This window comes from Nycticebus coucang, chromosome 1 (genome assembly GCF_027406575.1).
Source record: "Nycticebus coucang isolate mNycCou1 chromosome 1, mNycCou1.pri, whole genome shotgun sequence".
Taxonomy (NCBI): Eukaryota; Metazoa; Chordata; class Mammalia; order Primates; family Lorisidae; genus Nycticebus; species Nycticebus coucang.
The window spans coordinates 138,092,137-138,113,354 of NC_069780.1; the positions used below are offsets into that span (position 1 = coordinate 138,092,137).

The window sequence follows — 21,218 nt, forward strand, 5'->3', positions numbered from 1 at the left end:
AGCGAAAGAAGCTAGATTAGTCGGCTGGGCCGCGGAGGTGGGTCGAGAGCGACAGGCAAGGCACGGAAGATCTCCGGGCCGCTGGCGCTTGTCACTGCCCGCCCCTTCCGGCTCCTCCCTGTAGTGCGTAGGACGCAGGAGCCGAGGCGCTCGGAGCCATCGCGGCGAGGACCATGTTGCTTCCGAACATCCTGCTCACGGGTCAGGGCGCGCGGCCTAGTGGGGCTTGATGGCGGGTCAGGCAAGGGGTGCTGAGTGCTCTGGGGCCTCGGGCGCCCCGGCGGGGCCCCGCTCAGGGTTCTGTTTGGAGGCTGGCGGAGGGTTGCGTGGCGGTACGGTTGTCAGGACCTCGGGCGCCGGCCTTCGAGAACGTCGCGAGAGGCCAGGGAGGGGTGCGGAACGTTAATTCCGTTGGCTGGAGGCTGCTCGGTGAGGCCGAGGGGTAGAGGAATCCAGCTTCTCTTTCTGGCAATGTGCTTAATCTTTCAGAATCTGGCTTTTTGTTTGTAAGATGGGTCGTTGATTCTTTGGCAGGATTGGTTGTGGGAATTTTAGCGAAATAACGTAAAGCAGTTTCTGGCCCTTATTGATCTACGCCTTGGGTTGGATTTTATTTTCCTTTGCTTCTGCAAAACGCTTTCCAAATCAGATCTTTGCTGTGTACATTTGTCGAGTTAGCTTCAGAGATTTTCTTTTTTTTTTAACTTAAGCTTTCTAGTGAGCGTTTTCGGTGGTTTCTCGTGTAGGGATGCTGTAAAATTCCCGGGAGAACGTGCGGATACTTCTGGGTCTTGGAATCATATTCATGGTGCCCGTTACCAAGGAAGGGACGTAAAGAGCTGCATAACGACTTGGAAGAATTTTGCTGGCTATTTAGCCCTGAAAATGTTTGTTAAATTCTAGCAATTGTAGTATTATGAGCCATTCGTGGAAAAATCTAATGGGCGTGGAACTGTTGCAACATACAGAAAAATTAAGGCGCTCTTTGTTGAAGCAAAACGAAGTTTTATCTCTTAGCAAGACTTAATTTTGGCAGGACACAAACTCTGTCTTTGAAAGCTGCAGATTAACCACCTAACAAATACATGTTTAGCCTTGAAGAGTCCATAGGGGAAGATTTAACAACATCTTATTTGCATGGGACAGACATAGTATTTTTAAAATAGTAAATCATATTGTCAAAACTCTTAGAGTGAACATTTTGTTGTAAACGTGTTGAGTCCAGGGTTCAGACTTGGTGTATTGTAGTGGGATTGAGGCTGAATGTTAACTCATCTTCATAGTGAGACTTGATTTATTCCTGCTATTTTTAATTATACTCAAAATTAATGGAGTGGTGTTAAACCTAAATACCTGAAAATTATGTATTTGATTATCTTGGAATATAGTTGTAATAGGTATAAAAAAGGGAAGATAAAAAACAATGGGGAATATTTGTTGTATTTACGTATGTGTATACACACAGTATGTTCTTATGTATTCGCATAATGGAGTGTGCATGCATAGGATTTCTTAGGAGAGTTACCTATAAGAAAAACAGGTTTCCTTGCCTGTAGTCCCAGCTGCTCGGGAGGCTGAGGCAGGAGAATCGCTTAAGCCCAGGAGTTGGAGGTTGCTGTGAGCCGTGTGAGGCCACGGCACTCTACCAAGGGCCATAAAGTGAGACTCTGTCTCTACAAAAAAAAAAGAAAAACAGGTTTCCAGTTGTTGCTTCTAGGGAAGGTATAAGGTTGTAATGAGAAAATATTTTTTAATTAAAGCAAATAAACGATGGTAATTTATTTGAGACAACTAATTTTATACTGGCCAGTTCTATGGTGGTGGCAGGCAGTCTGAACTGGCATCAAAATCTCCCAGCCCCACCTCTAGAGTATCAGATACACTGGGTGAGATTTGATTCTGATAATACATTTGGCTTTGGGAATTCTTAGTAGGCAGTAATGTATATTCATACATGATTGATAATTAGGAAATTTTTCATTTTAGTTGTCAGGAACTTTAAGAAGAATAGAAGGTGGCTTAAGTCTGTGAAGTAGTATTTCACAAATAGTCAAATTTTTCTGTGGCTTGTCTTACAGGTACACCTGGGGTTGGAAAAACCACACTAGGCAAAGAACTTGCATCAAGATCAGGACTGAAATACATTAATGTGGGTGATTTAGCTAAAGAAGGTAAGGGACACTTTGGTGTTAGATTTGTTCTTCTTTTTTAAAAAAAGTCAGATAGTGGAGTATTAATACTAAGTGTTGAGAGGCTATAGAAAACAGAGATTGTCACTAAAAAATTATGCTTTGTTGGGGACCCACAGAAATAGAAAATACTGTGTTCAGTGTCTTGATTATTTTGACCACCTGCCCCCTAGATGGCTAGCAATTCTGGTGAATAAATATTAGGAAGGTTTTCATGATGAGATTGGATTTAGAATCGTAGAATCTGAATGAAGGAGGAGGAGAATGTTTTTGATTTGGGCAAATGCTAAGGTTTGGGTAGTGCTAAGCATATGTATTAGGACAGTGAGTATATTGATCTCACTGGACAGATTGTTTTGAAGTCAGGCAGTAGGACATGACTGTCCTATGGTATCATCTAAAAGTAAGTTTGGTAATTGCATGCAGCTGCAATGTGTTATAAGGAAATAGGTATTTTTACATATTTTACCCTGTTTTCCCCTAATCTCTTGACACTCCCTTATTTGTGTCTTCATCTTTTTATATTCTATGATGATTTGTTCAGGGTAGGAACTCAATAAATTTAAGTAAAGGGAACTTTATGCCTCATTAAAATTAAAAAGATTTAACTTATGGTTTAAATTTTAAATATTTTTTTTTAATTTAAGATATATTTACATTTTTTAAAAGTTCCTGACAGTTGCTACTTAAGTAACTATTTCAGATTGACCTAATGTACATATTTTTTTCAAATGATCTAAAGTCTGATCACCGGATATCATGGAGTCTGGCAAGATGGCTTCTCCCAAGAGCATGCCGAAAGATGCACAGATGATGGCACAAATCCTGAAGGATATGGGGATTACAGAATATGAGCCAAGAGTTATAAATCAGATGTTGGAGTTTGCCTTCCGATATGTGACCACAATTCTAGATGATGCAAAAATTTATTCAAGCCATGCTAAGAAAGCTACTGTGGATGCAGATGATGTGCGATTGGCAATCCAATGTCGTGCTGACCAGTCTTTTACCTCTCCTCCCCCAAGAGATTTTTTATTAGATATTGCAAGGCAAAGAAACCAAACCCCTTTACCATTGATCAAACCATATTCAGGTCCTAGATTGCCACCTGATAGATACTGCTTAACAGCTCCAAACTATAGGCTTAAGTCTCTACAGAAAAAGTCATCTGCTTCTGCAGGAAGAATAACAGTTCCTCGGTTAAGTGTTGGTTCTGTTACTAGCAGACCAAGTACTCCCACCCTAGGCACACCAACCCCACAAACCATGTCTGTTTCAACTAAGGTGGGGACTCCAATGTCTCTCACGGGGCAAAGGTTTACAGTACAGATGCCTACTTCACAATCCCCAGCTGTAAAAGCCTCAATTCCTGCAACATCAGCAGTTCAGAATGTTCTGATTAATCCATCATTAATTGGGTCCAAAAACATTCTTATTACTACTAATATGGTATCACAAAATACTACCAATGAATCCTCCAGTGCATTGAAAAGAAAGCGTGAAGATGATGATGATGATGACGATGATGATGATGACTATGATAATTTGTAATCTAGCCTTGATGCATGTAACATGTATATTTGGCCTTGAATCCATTGTACTGAAATTAAACATGCATGCTGGATGTCTTCAAATTGTGTTTTAGAAAATTTAAATAATATTTAATGAGTAAATATAGTTACTATGCTTTTCAAGTGAAATGTTGGATTTTCTTTAGTAGGATTAGTTGTGGTTTTTCATCAACTTTTAAGTGTAAAAAAATAAAGTCATTCATGAATCTGATTGTTGGTACTTGACAATTATGTTCTTAAAAGCAATTTCCCCCTCATTGTCACCAACAGGCATAACAGTTGAAACAACTTGTAGTTATTGCAGTCTTTTCATTACCAATAGAGTGTCACTTCTATTTTCTTCAGATGTTTGGGTCATAGGATGATCTCTGGTATATAAGTCACTCTTATTTTCTGTTCCTTCAGATTACTGAAGTACAGCCATGAATGGTTATACCAAGTGGTCACCTGGTCAGGATTCATAGCCATAGTGAATCCCCATCTGCTTTAATTTTCCTCAATTGCCCATTTCCATTTTTTTAATACCTTTGGTTGTTTTTAAGGACCCTTGGTGTCTCCTAGTATCTCCCCACTGTTTAAAAAAAAAAAAATTGAGGTTATTTTGAGTACCTTTGTTATATTTCTGATTCTATAAACCAGTATCATGTTCATTTTTAATCCAAAATAAAAATGGATTTTTGTTCGGCAGTTAGGTTTTTTATATATATATATATTTTTTTTTTTTTTTTGAAACATAGTGTCACTTTGTTGCGTGTCTTTTTTTTTTTTTTTGTAGAGACAGAGTCTCACTTTATGGCCCTCGGTAGAGTGCCGTGGCCTCACACAGGTCACAGCAACCTCCAACTCCTGGGCTTAAGCGATTCTCTTGCCTCAGCCTCCCAAGTAGCTGGGACTACAGGCGCCCGCCACAACGCCCCGGTATTTTTTTTTTTTTTTTTTGAGACAGAGTGTCACTTTGTTGCTCTTAGTGGAGTCACAGCTCATGACAACCTCAAACTCAAGCGATTCTCTTGCCTCAGCTCCCAAGTAGCTGGGACTACAGATGCTCACCATGATACCCAGCTAGTTTTTCTATTTTTAGTAGAGATGGTGTCTCGTTCTTGCTCAAGGTGGTCTGTAACTCCTGAGTTCAGGCAATCCACCCACAGTGCTAGGATTACAGATGTGAGCCACTGCACCGCAAATGGTGATATATATATATATTTTTTTTTTGTAGAGGCAGAGTCTCACTTTATCACCCTCGGTAGAGTGCCATGGCATCACACAGCTCACAGCAACCTCCAACTCCTGGGCTTAAGCGATTCTCTTGCCTCAGCCTCCCAAGTAGCTGCGACTACAGGTGCCCGCCACAACACCCAGCTATTTTTTGGTTTGCAGTTCAGCCGGGCCCGGGTTTGAACCCGCCACCCTCGGTATATGGGGCCGGTGCCCTACCGACTGAGCCACAGGCGCCGCCCTCATGGTGATATATTTTAAGAGAAACCAGGTAGTGATTCATTTTTGTTTTTTGAAACAGTCTTACTCTCTGCCCTGGGTAGAGTGCTGTGATGTCATTGCTCACAGCAACCTCAGACTCTTGGTCTCAAGTAATCCTCTTGCCTCAGGCTCCCAAGTGGCTGGGACTACAGGTGCCCAGCACAATGCCCAGCTAGTTTTTCTATTTTTAGTGGAGAAAGGATCTCACTCTTGCTCAGGTTGGTCAAAAACTCCTGACCTCAGGTGATCTGTCCACCTTGGCCTCCCAGAGTACTAGGATTACAGGCATGAACCCCCTGCTCCCAACCAAGACAGTGGTTCTCAACTTAGGGTGACTTGCCCTCAGGAGACATTAGGCAATTTGTGAACACATTTTGGGGTGCCACATGGGTGAATGGTGGTTAGGGTTTGCTACTAACATCTGGGTTGAGGCCAGGGGATTCTGCCAGCGTCCTATGACGCAGAGCCCCCCTCCTCCCTCATAACAGAATTATATGCTGTAAATGTCAATAGTATTAAGGGCAAGAGAGACCATCTTTATTTTGGAACCAAGGAGGAAAAATTAGGTAGGAATTAAAGTGAATAAAACTGTGAGGCATCTTTAATGTGTAATGATAAAGATGCTTTTCTTATCCCTGTTCTTCCAGCCTCAGATTCCTCACTTGATATCCTTTCCTATATGCAATCATTTAATTACACTCTTAATTTTCCTGTCACCAGTTTACCAGTCCTCAGTCTCTGTTCCTAACTTCAGTATATCCATAGGTTTAGTCAGAGTAATATATTGACATTAGATCTATTTCAAACAAGTTAGAAAGCATAGTGAGGCCCTCAACACAATCTTTCTTACAATGTCTTAACCCAGGGTTTGGCAACCTACTTCTGTTTTTGTGTAACCCCTGAGCTAGACTAGCTTGCAAAGCCTAGAAGTATTTACTATCTGGCCTTTACAGAAAAAATTTGCTGTTCCCTTTAACCTCTTCTGAATCCCATTTTTCCCTTCCCTTGCCAGCTACCACTGGAATCCTTTGTAACTCTACTACTGACCTCTGACACTGCTGTTTCCTAATCTTTGCCCTTGATCCTTTTCTTGCTGCCTGTTTCTCCCATAATTTCATAGCAACCATCTTATAATTCTGCTCCTTCTGCTGGTATTCTCATTTACTCGTGACTAGTTGCTCCCTCATGCTGATGACTCTTAAATTTATAATTAAAACAGCCTGATTTCTGGACACCTACTAGGCACAACCATCTGGATAGCTCCTAGACTCATATCTCCAAATTAACATGTTTAAAGAACATGTTCTGAAGTTGTCCTTGACTCTATCACCCACTCCTGATTCCTACCTCCCACCCACACAGCTATGCATTTACTCTCTTGACATGAGATCCACCTGGCCTTTAAACTGAACCATCCCAATAGTAAGTATGCCCGTCCTATATCCTGAGACCGTTGGTGCTATGTCTAGAACCTTGGAATCTCCTTGACCTCTTTAGTATCACTTTCTTCCATCTTGTACTTTTATCATTATTTTCTTCAAAGGAATAGGGGAATGACGTGATTTGAACTTTTTACTCACATAGTCTGTCTTCAATGAAATACAGGCGATTATAAGCTGGCCATTCTCTCCCGATGTCTCCTTCAGGGACCCACACTATGCTATTCTGATATTGGGAATCTTCCACCTCCTTGTCTGTATACTTGCCGTTTCCTTTGTCTATAAATGCCCTTATCTGTCTTATAAACAACTCCTTAAACGTTCAACTCAAGTGTCACATCTTTGGCTCTCTTCACTTTGCAGGTCAGAATTCATTGCTGTTTTCTCTCTACATAAAAGGCCAGGTATTTTTCAAGGAACCCAATACTAAAACAATTAACTTCTTGTAGTAGTTGCTTTTCATTTATAAGCTTGTCGAATTGAGGTAAATTTCTTAGTTGAAAATCTGAAAATGTTTTTTAAGTATTGGCAGTAACATCATAATGTGATTGAATATAGCATCTCACTGTGGTTAAATTTTTAATAACAGCTTTCAGTGGAGTGTATAAATTCCAGGTTGTCAGTCAAAACTTCATGATTGGGGCACTGCTTGTGGCTCAGTGGGTAGGACATCGGCTACATACTGTGGTTAGCGGGTTCGAACCCAGCCCAGGCCTGCTAAACAACAATGGCAACAACAACAACAAAAAAAAATAGCCAGGTGTTGTGGTGGGCGTCTATAGTCCTATAGTCCTAGTTACTTGGGAGGCTGAGACAATAGAATCTCTTAACCCGAGAGTTTGAGGTTGCTGTGAGCTGTGACACTACAACACTACCGAGGGCAACATAGTGAGACTCTGTCTTAAATTTGGGTTTCAACTGAAACTTTTCTAAAGTAGCATAAAATTTTACTCTTTGAAATTTGAAGTGAAGTTTAGAATCCACTCATTTCTCTCAGTCCCCATAAATTATAGTCCCCAGGCTATAAATTATAGTCATCAGTTGCCTAAAACTCTACACTGCCTCAGTAAAGTACTCCTACTTCTGAATTTGGTTCCTTCCAACTTATTCTGCACCCGCAAACCTAAATGATACTTTTAAAATTTTGAAATTGATGATATCATTTTATGCTTCAAATGCTTCAGTGATTTTTCTTTGCCTTGAGATAAAGTCTTAAACTCTTTCAGGCAGTCTTCAAGGCCTTCTTTTTTTTTTTTGAGACAGAAACTCATTTTTGTCACCCTTGGTAGAGTGCCGTGGCGTCATAACCCACAGTAACCTCAGACTCCTGGGCTCTACCAATTCTCTTGCCTCAGCCTCCCAAGTAGCTGGGACTACAGGCACACACCACAGCACCTGGCTATTTTTAAGGGGAAGGGCTCACTCTGGCTCAGGCTGGTTTCAAACCCATGAGCTCAAAGCCTTGGCCTCCCAGAGTGCTAGGAGGATTATAGGCATGAGCTACCATGCCCAGCCCCAAGGCTCTTTTTGATTTGACCTCAGTTTCTATTTTCTAATTGTTCTGAAAGCCTTTTTTTTTTTTTTTTTTTGAGACAGAGTCTCTCACTCTGTTGCCCAGATGAGAGTGCCCTTGTGTCAGCTTAGTTTACAGCAACATCAAACTCCTGAGTTCAAGTAGTCCTCTTGCCTCAGCCTCCCAAGTAGCTGGGATTGATTTTTCTATTTTTAGTAGAGACGGGGGTCTCTCTCTTGCTGAATCTGGTCTCAAACTCGTAAGCTCAAACAATCCACCCTCCTCCGTCTCCCAGAGTGCTAGGATTACAGGCATAGCCACCATGCCAGGCCTTCAGTGTTTTTTTCAAAGATGTAAAATATGAAGGAGCCTCCGTATTTATTACTCAAAATTAGCACATATTACAAAATAAGCTGCAAGTATTCTTAGATTGTGTGGTAGACGTAGAGAAATAACAATATTGTATACGTGGAAAAATACTTGAAATTCTAATTTGTTTTCACTTTTATTTTTCTTCTAATTTTTTTTTTTTTTTTGAGACAGAGTCTTACTCTGTCCTCCATGGCATCTTCATAGCTCACAGCAACCTCAAACTCTTGAGCTTAAGTGATCCTCCTCCCTCAGCCTCCTGAGTAGCTATATGGATGCCTGCCACCTTGATGCCTGCTAATTGTTTTATCTTTAGTAGAGACAAAGTCATGCTTTTGCTCAGGCTAGTCTTGAACTTCTGAGCTCAAAGCGATCCTCCCCCCTCAGCTTCCCAGAGCGCTAGGAATACAGGTGCAATCCACCCATCCTGGCCTTATTTTTCTTCAAATTTTTGTCCTTAGTGCAAATGAGCTTCCTTCCTTCCTTCCCTTCCCTCCATTTCCCTCCCTTCTCTCCCTTCCCTTCTTCCTCTTTCTTTCTTTCTTTTTTTAAAAGAGTTGTGGTCTTGATATGATATGCAGGCTGGAATGCAGTGAGTATTCACAGGCACAATCATAGCACATTATAGCTTGGAACTTTGGGACTTGACTCAAAAGATCCTCTTGCCTCAACCTTCTCTTGCTGGGACTACAGATACATGCCACAACACCCAGATGTGCAGACAACTTTGAATTCTGCTTTGGATGTTTTATACTTTATTTATTTTAGAGACTTGAGTCTCATTTTGTCACCCTCAGTAGAGTGCCTTGGCTGGTGTCACAGCTCACAGCAACCTCCAGCTCTTGGGCTTAGGTGATTCTCTTATCTCAGCCTCCCAAGTAGCTAGGATCACAGGCACCCACCACAACTCCTGGCTATTTTTTTGTTGCCATTTGGCTGGGGTCAAGTTTGAACCCACCACCCTTGGTATATTGGGGCCAGTGCCCTACTCACTGAGCCACAGGTGCTGCCCTGGATGTTTTATACTTTACACATAAACATTTATTATGTTGCTCCCTTGTCTATACTACGTAGTATTTTTAAACTATATAATATTTTATTTAACTATTTCCTTCCTAATTTTGAAGTTATTGTTAATTTTGTACAGTTAGACATTAAATGGTAAAGGAAATTTCTAAATAGATACTACGTATAACAGGCAGAAAAAAGGCTCATTTTAATTTGTATCTCTTTTCTTTCTTTCTTTTTTTCTTTTTTTTGAGACAGAATCTCACTATGTTACCCTCAGTAGAGTGCTGTAGCATCTCAGCTCACAGCAACCTCAAACTCTCGGGCTTAAGAGATATGCTCTTGCCTCAGCCTCCCAAGTAGCTGGGAATACAGGCACCCACCACAGCGCTTGGCTATTTTTTGTTGCAGTTGTCGTTTTAGCTGGCCTGGGCCAGATTCAAACCTGCCACCCTTGGTGTATGTGGCTGGCGCCATAACCACTGTGCTACGGGCACTGAGCCTGTATCTCTTTTCGTTAGAAAAGTTCAACATTTTTTCATGTGTGTTTACCGTCTTTTCCACCTTATCATCCTTTCTGAATTCTTACCTGTTTAAAGAGGTATTTATTGCTACTATGGGTCTCACTATGTTGCCCTCAGCTAGAGTGCCATGGCATCAACCTAGCTCACTGTGACCTCAAACTCCTGGGTTCAAGCAGTCCTCCTGCCTCACTCTTGCAAGTAGCTGGGACTAGAGTCACCACAATGCCTACTAATTTTTCTATTTTTAGTAGAGATGGGTTGCTCTTGCTCAGGCTTGTCTCAAATTCCTGAACTCAAGGGATCCTCCTGCCTGGGTCTCCTAGAGTGCTAGGATTACAGGAGTAAGCCACCTCACCGGGCCAGCTACTTTGATTTTATTCTATCACTCAACAAACTTATTCTTTTATAGATTAGTTTTCTACTAATTTTCTTTGGAATTAGAAATAAGCTCTTTAATCCATCTGGCATTTGTATTTTAAAATAAAGATTTTAGATTGTTATCTAAATTCTTAGCCAGTTTTCCCTACATGAAGATAGTTCAGTTATTTAGGCTGATAGAATTTCCAGGAAGTGAGCAACAGCTCAAGGAGGCAAGAGACCACATAAGGGTGCTAGAGAGGTGGCTCATGTGCCCAGCATCAGTCCACCTCAGGCAAGACAGAGAGTTAGAACTGGTTCTGTGCCTTCCCCTTCACCTTGAGACTACACTTATCCCTTCAGAATTCATGTTTATTTTAATCTAATTTCCATCTGTGCCAAAATATTAAGGGAAAAGAGGTGGAAAGACTCAGAGATGTCTGAAGGATGATGTAAGCCTGTGTTAAATTAGATACCTCCTAGAGATTTGAGGTGAGGATGGGATTGGTGTGTTTCACACCCTGAAATAAGACTTCCTTTGAAAGCTGGCTGTGGTTTGTTAGCCTAAAGTAGTCTTCCTCCCTTGGCTTCCCACAGTGCCTCTATTACAGGTGTGAGCCGCCATGTCCCATAACCTGTGGTTTGTTGGGAAGTTCTTTTGTTAAATTGAAATTTGCCTTGTTCATACCTTTGCCCATTATTTTTATTTTGCTTTCTGAAATAAGACTATCCATATATAACTCTTGTGAGGAATGATCTTTGCGGATGTTGGAAATTTAGAAGATACGGTTCAGGAGATTTGGGGGTACTTACACTTTTTTTTTTTTTTTGAGACAGAGTCTCACTTTGTCAACCTTGGTAGAGTGCCATGGCATCATAGTTCACAGCAACCTCAACCTCCTGGGCTCAAGCGATTCTCTTGCCTCAGCCTCCCAAGTAGCTAGAACTATAGGTGCCCGTCACAATGCCAGGTATTTTTTTAGTGACAAGGTTTCTCTCTGGCTCAGGCTGGTCTCAAACCTGTTAGCTCAGGCAATCCACTCACCTCAGCCTCCTAGGATTACAGGCGTGAGCACTACATTTCTTACCCAATCTCCATGAGAACGTGAGCACAGTGACAGAGAATTTGTTTCTAGAATCAAGAACTATTGCTTTAGGCCAGGCATGGTGGCTCATGCCTGTAATCCTAGCACTCTGGGAGGCTGAAGCAGGCAGATCATTTGAGCTCAGGAGTTCGAGACCAGCCTGAACAAGAGTGAGACCCCATCTTTACTAAAAAAATGAAAAACTGAGGCAAGAAGATCACTTGAGCCCAAGAGTTTGAGGTTGCTGTGTGCTACAATGTCACAGCACTCTACTGAGGGCGAAAAGGTGAGACTCTTATCTCAAAAAAGAGGAACTTACTGCTTTTGATAAAAGGCATATCCTTGGCCTAATACATTTCAAAATTTTGTTTTGAGACTAGGTTTTTGTTGCATGGGTTATAGTCCAGTGACGTCGTCATACCTTACTACAGCCTCAAACTGTTAGCCTCATATATACATACAATTCATGATTTAAGATGTATAATTCACCTTGGCCTCTCACAGTATTAGGATTACATACAGGTGTGAGCCACCATGCCTGGTCTTTTTTTTTTTTTTTCCCCTGACAGAGTCTCATTATGTTTCCCTCGGTAGAGTGCTATGGCGTCATAGCTCACAGGAACCTCAAATTCTTGGGCTCAAGTGATCCTCTTGCCTCAGCCTCCCCAATAGCTGGGACTACAGGCATCTGCCACAACACCTGGCTATTTTTAGAGACAGGGGTCTGGCTGTTCCTTAGGCTGGTCCTGAACTTCTGACCTCAAGCAATCCACCTGCCTCCGCCTTCCAGAGTGCTAGGATTACAAAATGGGAACATCCGAGCCTGTCCACCATTCCTGGTCTTAATCTGCTCTTAATGTGTGTGTATTCTGATCTGTCCATGAGTATCTTGTTCCCACCAATCTATAGTTCAACAAAAATAACATAGTAGTTCGACACCCATAGCACAGTGGTTAGGACGCCAGCCACATACACTGAGGTTGGCAGGTTTGAACCCAACCTGGGGCAGTTAACAATGACAACTGCAACAACAACAACAACAAATAGCTAGGTGTTGTGGTAGGTGCCTGTAGTCCCAGCTACTCGGGAGGCTGAGGTAAGAGAATCGCTTATGCCCAAGAGTTGGAGGTTGCTGTGAGCTGTGACGCTATAGCACTCTACAGAGGGCGACAGCTTGAGACTCTGTCTCAAAAAATAATAATAAAAATAACATAGTGATCATCTACTAATAGATTCTCTTAGATTCTGTTTTTGTTTTTTTTTTTAAGAGATAGAGTCTTATTTTATTGCCCTCAGTAGAGTGCGTGGCATCACAGTTTACAGCAACCTCCAACTCCTGGTGCCACAGATTCTGAAGTTGGCTATTCATTCTTTTTAGTTCATTTCAGCTTTGATGTTTAAGACAATTTCAGATATATTGTTCTCCAAGTTTCCCTCTAGATAAAATTCTAATTTACCAGGTAGTATTACTCTTTATATTTGGTGTCTATGTGATACTTATTGTTTATATCCTTTCTTGCATCTAAAAGAATAATTGATGATTAACATTTTCCTCCCTAAAGTGTAAATTAATTGAAAATTACTGTGAGTTACTTACAAAATACTATTTTAATAAGCTAATCTAAACCTCTTTTAGGGCAGTTGTATGATGGCTATGATGAAGAATATGAATGTCCCATGTTAGATGAAGATAGAGTAAGTATGAGCTTTTCATAAAGTATGCATTTGTTAAATTAATAGGAGAGTTGTCCTCAGTTTTCTTCATGAGGATTCTTTTTGTTTTTAACCTTTCTTATAGGTGGTTGATGAGTTAGATAACCAAATGACAGAAGGTGGAGTTATTGTTGATTACCATGGTTGTGATTTCTTCCCTGAACGCTGGTTTCATGTAGTTTTTGTCCTGCGAACAAATACCAGTGAATTGTACAAAAGGCTTGAAACAAGGTAAGAAAAGAAAAACACTAGGCGGTGCCTGTAGCTCAGTGGATAGGGAGCTGGCCACATACCCCATTGCTGGTGGGTTCCAACCCAGCCTGGGCCAGCTAAAACAATGATATCTGCAACAACAACAAAAAATAGCCGGATGTTGTGGTGGGCCCCTGTAGTCCCAGCGACTTGGGAGGCTGAGGCAGGAGAATCACCTAAGCCCAAGAGTTTGAGGTTGCTGTGAGCTGTGATAGCACAGCACTCTACCCGGGCGACAGCTTGAGACTCTATCTCAAAAAAAAAAAAAGGAAAGAAAAGAAAAACACTGAATTTTTAAAACATAATATAAACTTTTTTTTTTTTTTTTTAGACAGAGTCTCACTCAGTTGCCCAGGTAAAGTGACACGTAGCTCATAGTAACCTTAAACTCCTGAGTTCAAGTGGTCCCTTCGCCTTGGCCTCCCACGGGGCTAGGATTACAGGCATGAGCCACTGTGCCCATAATATAAACTTTTACATAGATTCCTGAAATTAGCCAGTACTATCTTGATAAGGGGTTCTATTTGAAAACATGATCTCTTTACTTCTATTATAAACCATGTCTGTGTGGTCTTAACATTCTGAATCTAAGAAAAATAGTTACATTTATAAAATACAGCCAGTACTTTCTGAGTAAATGAATATCACAACGGACAATTTGATTTGATAAACTGTACTCTGTAGAACCTTAGTTAGGCTGGGTGCGGTACTCACACCTGTAATCCCAGCACTTGGAAGGCTGAGGCGGGTGGATTGCCTGAGTTCTCAGGTTTAAGAGCAGCCTGATCCAGAGTGAGGACCACCACCACCCCCTGCTCTAAAAAAAATAGCCAGGATGGGTGGCACCTGTGGCTCAGTGGGTAGGGTGCCGGCCTCATATATCAAGGGTGGTGGGTTTGAACCCGGCCCTGGCCAGCTAAAACAGCAGTGACAACTGCAACCAAAAAATAGCCAGGTGTTGTGGTGGGTGCCTATAGTCCCAGCTACTTGGGAGACTGAGGCAAGAGTATTACTTGAACCCAGGAGTTTGAAGTTGCTGTGAGCTATGATGCTATGGCACTCTACCAAGGGTGACCAAGTGAGACTCTGTCTCAAAAAAATAAATACATAAAAGAAATCCTAATCAGTCATGGCTTTTTCCTTGATGTAAAAACTTTGTGGGAAAACAGCAAATTGCCTTTAAAAAAAAAAAAAAAAAAAGCTTTGGCTTAGTGCCTGTAGCTCAAACGGCTGAGGCACCAGCCACATACACCAGAGCTGGCGGGTTCAAATCCAGCCTAGGCCTGCCAAACAACAATGACAACTACACCCAAAAAACAGCTGGACATTGTGACGCCTGTAGTCCCAGCTACTTGGGAGGCTGAGGCAAGAGAATCAATAAATCCCAAGAGTTTGAGGTTGCTGTGAGCTGTGATGCCACAGGGCTCTACAGAGGGCAACATAGTGAGACTCTGTCTCAACAACAACAACAACAACAAAACAAAAACAGCTTTATTGATATGTAATTTATACACCACACAATTCACCAATTAAGATATATAATTCAGGGCGGCACCTGTGGCTCAAAGAAGATAGGGCACCGGCCCCATATGCCAAAGGTGGTGGGTTCAAGCTCAGCCCTCGCTAAAAACTGCAAAAAAAAAAAAAAAAAGGATATATAATTCAGTTGTTTTTAGTATGTCACAAAGTTTTTATATATATATATATATATTATTTTTTTTTTTTTTTTTTTTTTTGAGACAGAGCCTCAAGCTGTCGCCCTGATTAGAGTGCTATGGCATCATAGCTCATAGCAACCTCAAACTCCTGGGCACAAGCGAGTCTCCTGTCTCCTCCTGCCAAGTAGCTGGGACTACAGGCGCCCGCCACATACGCTCAGCTATTTTTTGGTTGCAGCCATCATTATTGTTTGGTGGGGCCCGGGCTGGATTTGAACCCGCCAGCTCAGGTGTACGTGGCTGGCGCCTTAGCCGCTTGAGCCACAGGCGCCGAGCCTAGTATGTCACAAAGTTTTAAAATCATTACCACAAACAAATTTAGAAACCCTATACCCACCTGGGCAAAATGGTTCACGCTTATAATTCTAGCACTCTGGGAGGCCAATGCTTGATTTTATGAGTTCAAGACCAGCCTGAGCAAGAGTGAGAAAGCCATCTCTACTAAAAACAGAAAAAATTAGCCAGGCATGGTGGTGTGTGTCTGTAATCCCAGCTACTCAGGAAGCTGAGGCAGAAAGATTGCTTGAACCCAGAAGTCTGAGGTTGCTGTGAACGAGGCTGATGCCATGGTACTGTAGCCTGGGCAACGGAGTGAGACTCTTCCTCAAAAAAAAGAAAAACCCCATACCCATAGCAGACATTCCCTATTTACCATCAGTGCCAGCCCTAGGCAACCAATAATTGAATTTTTCTCTTTATGGATTTGCCTATTTTAGACATTTCAGGTATATAAAATGAAATCATACAAGAAGTGGTCTCTTATGTCTTTCTTTTGTTTTGTAGAGACAGAGTCTCACTTTATGGCCCTCGGTAGAGTGCTGTGGCCTTGCACAGCTCACAGCAACCTCCAACTCCTGGGCTTAAACGATTCTCCTGCCTCAGCCTCCCGAGTAGCTGGGACTACAGGCACCCGCCACAATGCCCGGCTATTTTTTTGGTTGCAGTTTGGCGGGGGCCGGGTTTGAACCCGCCACCCTTGGTATATGGGGCCGGCGCCTTACCGACTGAGCCACAGGCGCCCACCCCGGTCTCTTATGTCTTTTTCGCTTAGCACACGTTTTCAAGGTTTAAACTGTGTTGTACCATGTATCCATACTTCCTTTCTTCTTATTATCAAATAAGTTCCATTTCTATCCACTTACCAGATGATGGACATTTGGAGTGTTTCCATTTGTTGGCTTTGTGAATATTATTGCTATAAGGATTCAAGCACATGTTTTTGTGTTGACATTATGTGTTTATTTCTCTTGGGTATACCATGTCAGACAATGACATTTGCAGACTCATACTAGAAAAAGTGCTGCATGCCCTTATTGCTGAATATCACTGTGGTCACCTTTGATGTACTTCCCTTGGGAAGCTATACACCAGTGCCAATGCCTAGCAGGTTTGTAAACTCTTTTTTTTTTTTGAGACAGAGTCTCACTTTTTCACCCTCAGTAGAGTGATGTAGTGTCATAGCTCACAGCAACCTCCAACTCCTGGGCTTAGGTGATTCTCTTGCTTCAGCCTCCTGAGTGGGTAGGACTATAGGTGCCTGCCACAACACCTGGCTATTTTTTTATTGCAGTTTGGCTGGGGCTGGTTTCGAACTAGCCACCCTCAGTATATGTGGCCCGTGCCCTACCCACTGAGCCAAAGGTGCTGCCCTTTGCGTCTTCTTTGGAGAAAAATTTATTCAGATCCTTTGCCCAAGTTTTAATTGGGTTACATATCTTTTTATTATTAAGTTATAAGAGTTATAATAACTTTATTATTGGGCGGTGCCTGTGGCTAAAGCAGTAGGGCGCTGGTCCCATATGCCAGAAGTGGTGGGTTCAAACCTAGCCCCGGCCAAAAACAGACCAAAAAAAAAACTTTATTATTGAATTATAAGCTATTTTGTTTTATTTTTATTTTTTATTTTTGGCTTTTTTATTTCATTGCTTAATTTTTATTTCTTTACTTTTTGTTGTTGTTGTTGTTTTTGGGACAGGGTCCCACCCTATGCCCCTGAATAGAGTACAGTGGGCGTGGTAGCTCACTACAACCTCAAGACTCCGGCTGCAGGCACCCCGCTGCCTCAGCCTCCAGAAGCCGCTGGGATTACAGGTGCTCGCCCATGGCGCCCTGCTGGGTTTTTCCATTTTTTTCATGAGTCGTGGTCTCACTGTTGGCTCAGGTGAGTCTCGAACTCCTGAGCTCAAGCGATTCTCCCTCCTCAGCCTCCCACAGTGCTGGGATTACAGGGGTGAGCCACCGCACCCGGCTTTATAAGCTATTTTGGAATGAAAAATAGTATTAACAATGGCTGGATACAGTCTGAACAGCCTCTGTATTTTTCTTCCCGACAGAATCTCACTCTGTTGCCCAGGCTGGAGTGCCATGGCATCAGCCTAGCACGCAGCAACCTCCACCTCCTGAGCTTAAGACATACTCTTGCTTCAGTTTCCACAGTAGCTGGAACTAGAGGGGCAGCTACCACAATTAATTTTTCTTTTTTTTTTTTTTTTTTTTTGTAGAGACAAAGTCTCACTGTACCACCCTTGGTAGAGTGCGGTGGCGTCACACGGCTCACAGCAACCTCTACTCTTGGGCTTACGCGATTCTCTTCCCTCAGCCTCCCGAGCAGCTGGGACTACAGGCGCCCGCCACAACGCCCGGCTATTTTTTTGTTGCCGTTTGGCCGGGGCTGGGTTTGAACCCGCCACCCTCGGCATATGGGGCTGGCACCCTACTCACTGAGCCACAGGCGCCGCCCAATTTTTCTATTTTTTAGTACAGATGAGGTCTTGCTTTTGCTCAGACTAGTCTTGAACTCCTGAGGTCAAATGATCACCCTGCCTTGGCCTCCCAGAGTGCTAGAATTACAGGTGTGAGCCATCACGCCTGCCCCAGCCCTCGTATAAATTTTAGATGAAAGTTTCTTTTTTCTTTTTTTTTTGCAGTTTTTGGCTGGGTCGGGTTTGAACCCACCACCTCCGGTATATGGAGCCAGCACCCTACTCACTGAGCCATAGGCGCTGCCCCACATTAAAGTTTCTTTTCAGATAAATATGACCTGCAAATATTTTCTCCCTTTCTGTGTTGTCTTTTCATAAATGTAATTGTGTTATAAACAGTTCCTTTTGATTGTTATAAGCCTTAACTAATTTGAGGGTTTTTTTTGTTTGTTTGTTTTTTGAGACAGGGTCTCACTATGTTGCCCTTGGTAAAGTACAATGACGTCACAGCTCACAGCAACCTCAAATTCTAAGGCTTAAGTGATTCTCTTGCCTTAGCTTCCCAAGTAACTGGCACTACAGGCCCCTGCCACAACGCCCGGCTATTTTTGCTGTTGTTGTTGTTGTAGTTGTCATTGTTGTTTAGCAGGCCCAAGCCAGGTTCAAACCTGCCAGCCTCAATGTATGTGGTTGGCGCCCTAACCATTGAAATACGGGCACCGAGCCCTAATTTGAGTTTTTTTTGTTTAATTTTTTAAATTTTTTTATTGTTGCAGTTTAGCGGGGGTTGGGTTTGAACTCACCACCCTCAGTATATGGGGCCAGCACCCTACTCAATGAGCCACAGGCACCACCCTAATTTGAGTTTTTTTTGTTTTTTGTAGAGACAGAGTCTCACTTTATGGTCCTCGGTAGAGTGCCATGGCATCACACAGCTCAGAGCAACCTCCAACTTCTGGGCTTAAGCGATTCTCTTGCCTCAGCCTCCCGAGTAGCTGGGACTACAGGCGCCCGCCACAACGCCCGGCTATTTTTTGGTTGCAGTTCAGCCGGGCCCGGGCTTGAACCTGCCACCCTTGGTGTATGGGGCTGGTGCCCCACCGACTGAGCCACAGGCGCTGCCCATAATTTGAGTTTTTTAACTAGCTACATAGTTGGCTAGTTTATTGATCTGCCTAAAGATTAGATAAGTTAATTTTTTGCAATGTCTTGTAATTAGTAAAGAACAGATAACATCTGTGTGATTAGGTATCCAATTAGTGTATGGTATTCCTTGTCATATGCACTTCATTTTATACATGCCATCTATATTTGTTTTAACTATCTATATCTTAACTCTTTTGAAATCTAGGACCAGGGCGGTGCCTGTGGCTCAGTGGGTAGGGTGCCAGCCCCCATATACTGAGGGTGGGGGGTTCAAACCTGGCCCCAGCCAAACTGCAACAAAAAAAATAGCCGGGCGTTGTGGCGGGCGCCTATAGTCCCAGCTACTCAGGAGGTTGAGGCAAGAGAATCACCTAAGCCCAGGAGTTGGAGGTTGCTGTGAGCTGTGTGATGCCAAGGCACTCTACCGAAGGCAATAAAGTGAGACTCTGTCTCTAAAAAAAAAAAAAGAAGAAATCTAAGACCATTGCTGTGGACCTCTTATCGCCTAGCTAAGAATCTGTCTTGCCTGGGGAGTCTATGGACTGATGCTGGGCACATGAACCACTTCTCTAGCACCCTTGGGTGGCCTGTCTCCTCGAGCTATTGCTCACTTCTCAGAAATTCTATCATTCTTGTCCAGGAGAGGTGGCTCATGCCTGTAATCCTAGTGCCCTGGGAGGCCAGAGAGGGAGAATCCCCTGAACTGATGAGCTGGAGATCTGAGCAAAATAGAACAACTAGCTGGGTGTTGTGTCAGGCACTCTGTCTCAAAAACAAACAACCACAACAAAAAAGAGTAGGGTTTTTTTTTATTTATTTACTTTGAGCTTTTTTTTTTTTGAGACAGAGTCTCAAGCTGTTGCACACAGTAGAGTGCTGTGACATCACAGCTCACAGCAACTTCAATCTCTTGGGCTTAAGCGATTCTCTTGCCTCAGCCTCCCAAGTAGCTGGGACTACAGGCGCCTGTCACAACGCCCAGCTATTTTTTGGTTGCAGGCATGGGCTGAGTTCGAACCCGCCACCCTAGGTGTATGTGGCCATCGCCCTGCCGACTGAGCTATGGGCACTGCCCATTTATTTTGAACTTTAACAGCCTTAAACAACTAAACTGTATTGGTATGGGGAAAACTGGTTAGCTATTTAGAAAACAGTCTAAATTCTTACTTTATAACACAAACTCCAGATGGATTAAAGAGCTAATTTAATTTTAAAGAAAATTAATAGAAAACGAATCTATAAAAGAATGAGTTATTTGAGTTTGAGTGATAGAAGAAATAAAAAACTGATTCAATCATTTAAAATGTAGAGCATCTATCTGTTCAATGAGAAATATATTTGCTAACTACTTAGTAATTAATTTAGTAGCTGACATATTGTGTGTGTGGTGGGGGGAATTTAGACAAACCTAAATATTGATCTCACGTTCTTTAGTTCAACCCTCATGTCAAGAAAGTTTTAGGGGCCAGTCTGTTTTCTCTAGGTAAAGAGACTGTGAGAAGTATTTCTGTGTAAGTTTTTATGTATTCAAAGTTTCCAATTGCTGATATGTTCCTAAAACTCCAGTTAATGTCATTCAGTTTGGTTTTGCTTGCTTAACTTCTTTTTGCCTTCTAGGGGTTATAATGAGAAGAAATTAAAAGACAATATTGAGTGTGAGATTTTTCAAGTTCTTTATGAAGAAGCCACAGCATCCTACAAGGAAGAAATTGTGCATCAGCTGCCCAGCAACAACCCAGGAGAGCTAGAAAGTAATATAGATTACATCTTAAAATGGATTGAGCAGTGGGTCAAAGTTCATAATTCTTGACTGATCAGAGTAGCCACTTTAGAATCACTCTGAGTGTTGATATCTTTTTGCCAACATCATAGAAATTGTCCAAATGTCAGTATCGCTATTAAAATTGTGTTGCAGGACTAGCAGGTGGATAGTTTAAAGGTTTATGCCTGGGTTTCTTTTTCTCCGTGAGAAAGCTCAACATCTGAAATGTAACAAATATATTATTATCAAGGAGTGAGAGTAAAAATTGTCACTGTTTAATGCTTCAATTGCTAAATAAATAAATCTGATGAAATTGGTACATATCTCTCAATTTATTATAGAAGAAAATCCAGATGATCACTTAAAATAAAATTAAAGTATCACAATATTTCTT

General features: G+C 42.1%; 2 protein-coding genes across 2 annotated transcripts; both read left to right on the forward strand.

Annotated features, from left to right (window-relative positions):
- The first annotated feature begins 19 nt into the window (after nucleotides 1-19).
- Nucleotides 20-21,202, forward strand: AK6 (adenylate kinase 6). The gene is made up of 5 exons (XM_053589397.1): nucleotides 20-201; nucleotides 2,079-2,171; nucleotides 13,168-13,226; nucleotides 13,330-13,475; nucleotides 20,680-21,202. The coding sequence occupies exons 1-5, from the start codon at nucleotides 174-176 to the stop codon at nucleotides 20,870-20,872; spliced, it is 519 nt and encodes a 172-aa protein (XP_053445372.1). The 5' UTR covers nucleotides 20-173; the 3' UTR covers nucleotides 20,873-21,202.
- TAF9 (TATA-box binding protein associated factor 9) lies at nucleotides 402-3,813 on the forward strand. Its single transcript, XM_053589375.1, has 3 exons — nucleotides 402-429; nucleotides 2,079-2,171; nucleotides 2,932-3,813. The coding sequence occupies exon 3, from the start codon at nucleotides 2,949-2,951 to the stop codon at nucleotides 3,738-3,740; it is 792 nt and encodes a 263-aa protein (XP_053445350.1). The 5' UTR covers nucleotides 402-429; nucleotides 2,079-2,171; nucleotides 2,932-2,948; the 3' UTR covers nucleotides 3,741-3,813.
- Nucleotides 21,203-21,218: the final 16 nt, after the last annotated feature.

Excerpts from the sequence above, each read along its gene's own strand:
- AK6 (XM_053589397.1), top strand. The coding sequence starts at position 174 with ATGTTGCTTCCGAACATCCTGCTCACGG. Across the intron at positions 2,172-13,167 it reads GGGTGATTTAGCTAAAGAAG|GGCAGTTGTATGATGGCTAT; the intron begins GTAAGGGACACT and ends AACCTCTTTTAG. Across the intron at positions 13,476-20,679 it reads TACAAAAGGCTTGAAACAAG|GGGTTATAATGAGAAGAAAT; the intron begins GTAAGAAAAGAA and ends TTTGCCTTCTAG.
- TAF9 (XM_053589375.1), top strand. The coding sequence starts at position 2,949 with ATGGAGTCTGGCAAGATGGCTTCTCCCAAGAGCATGCCGAAAGATGCA.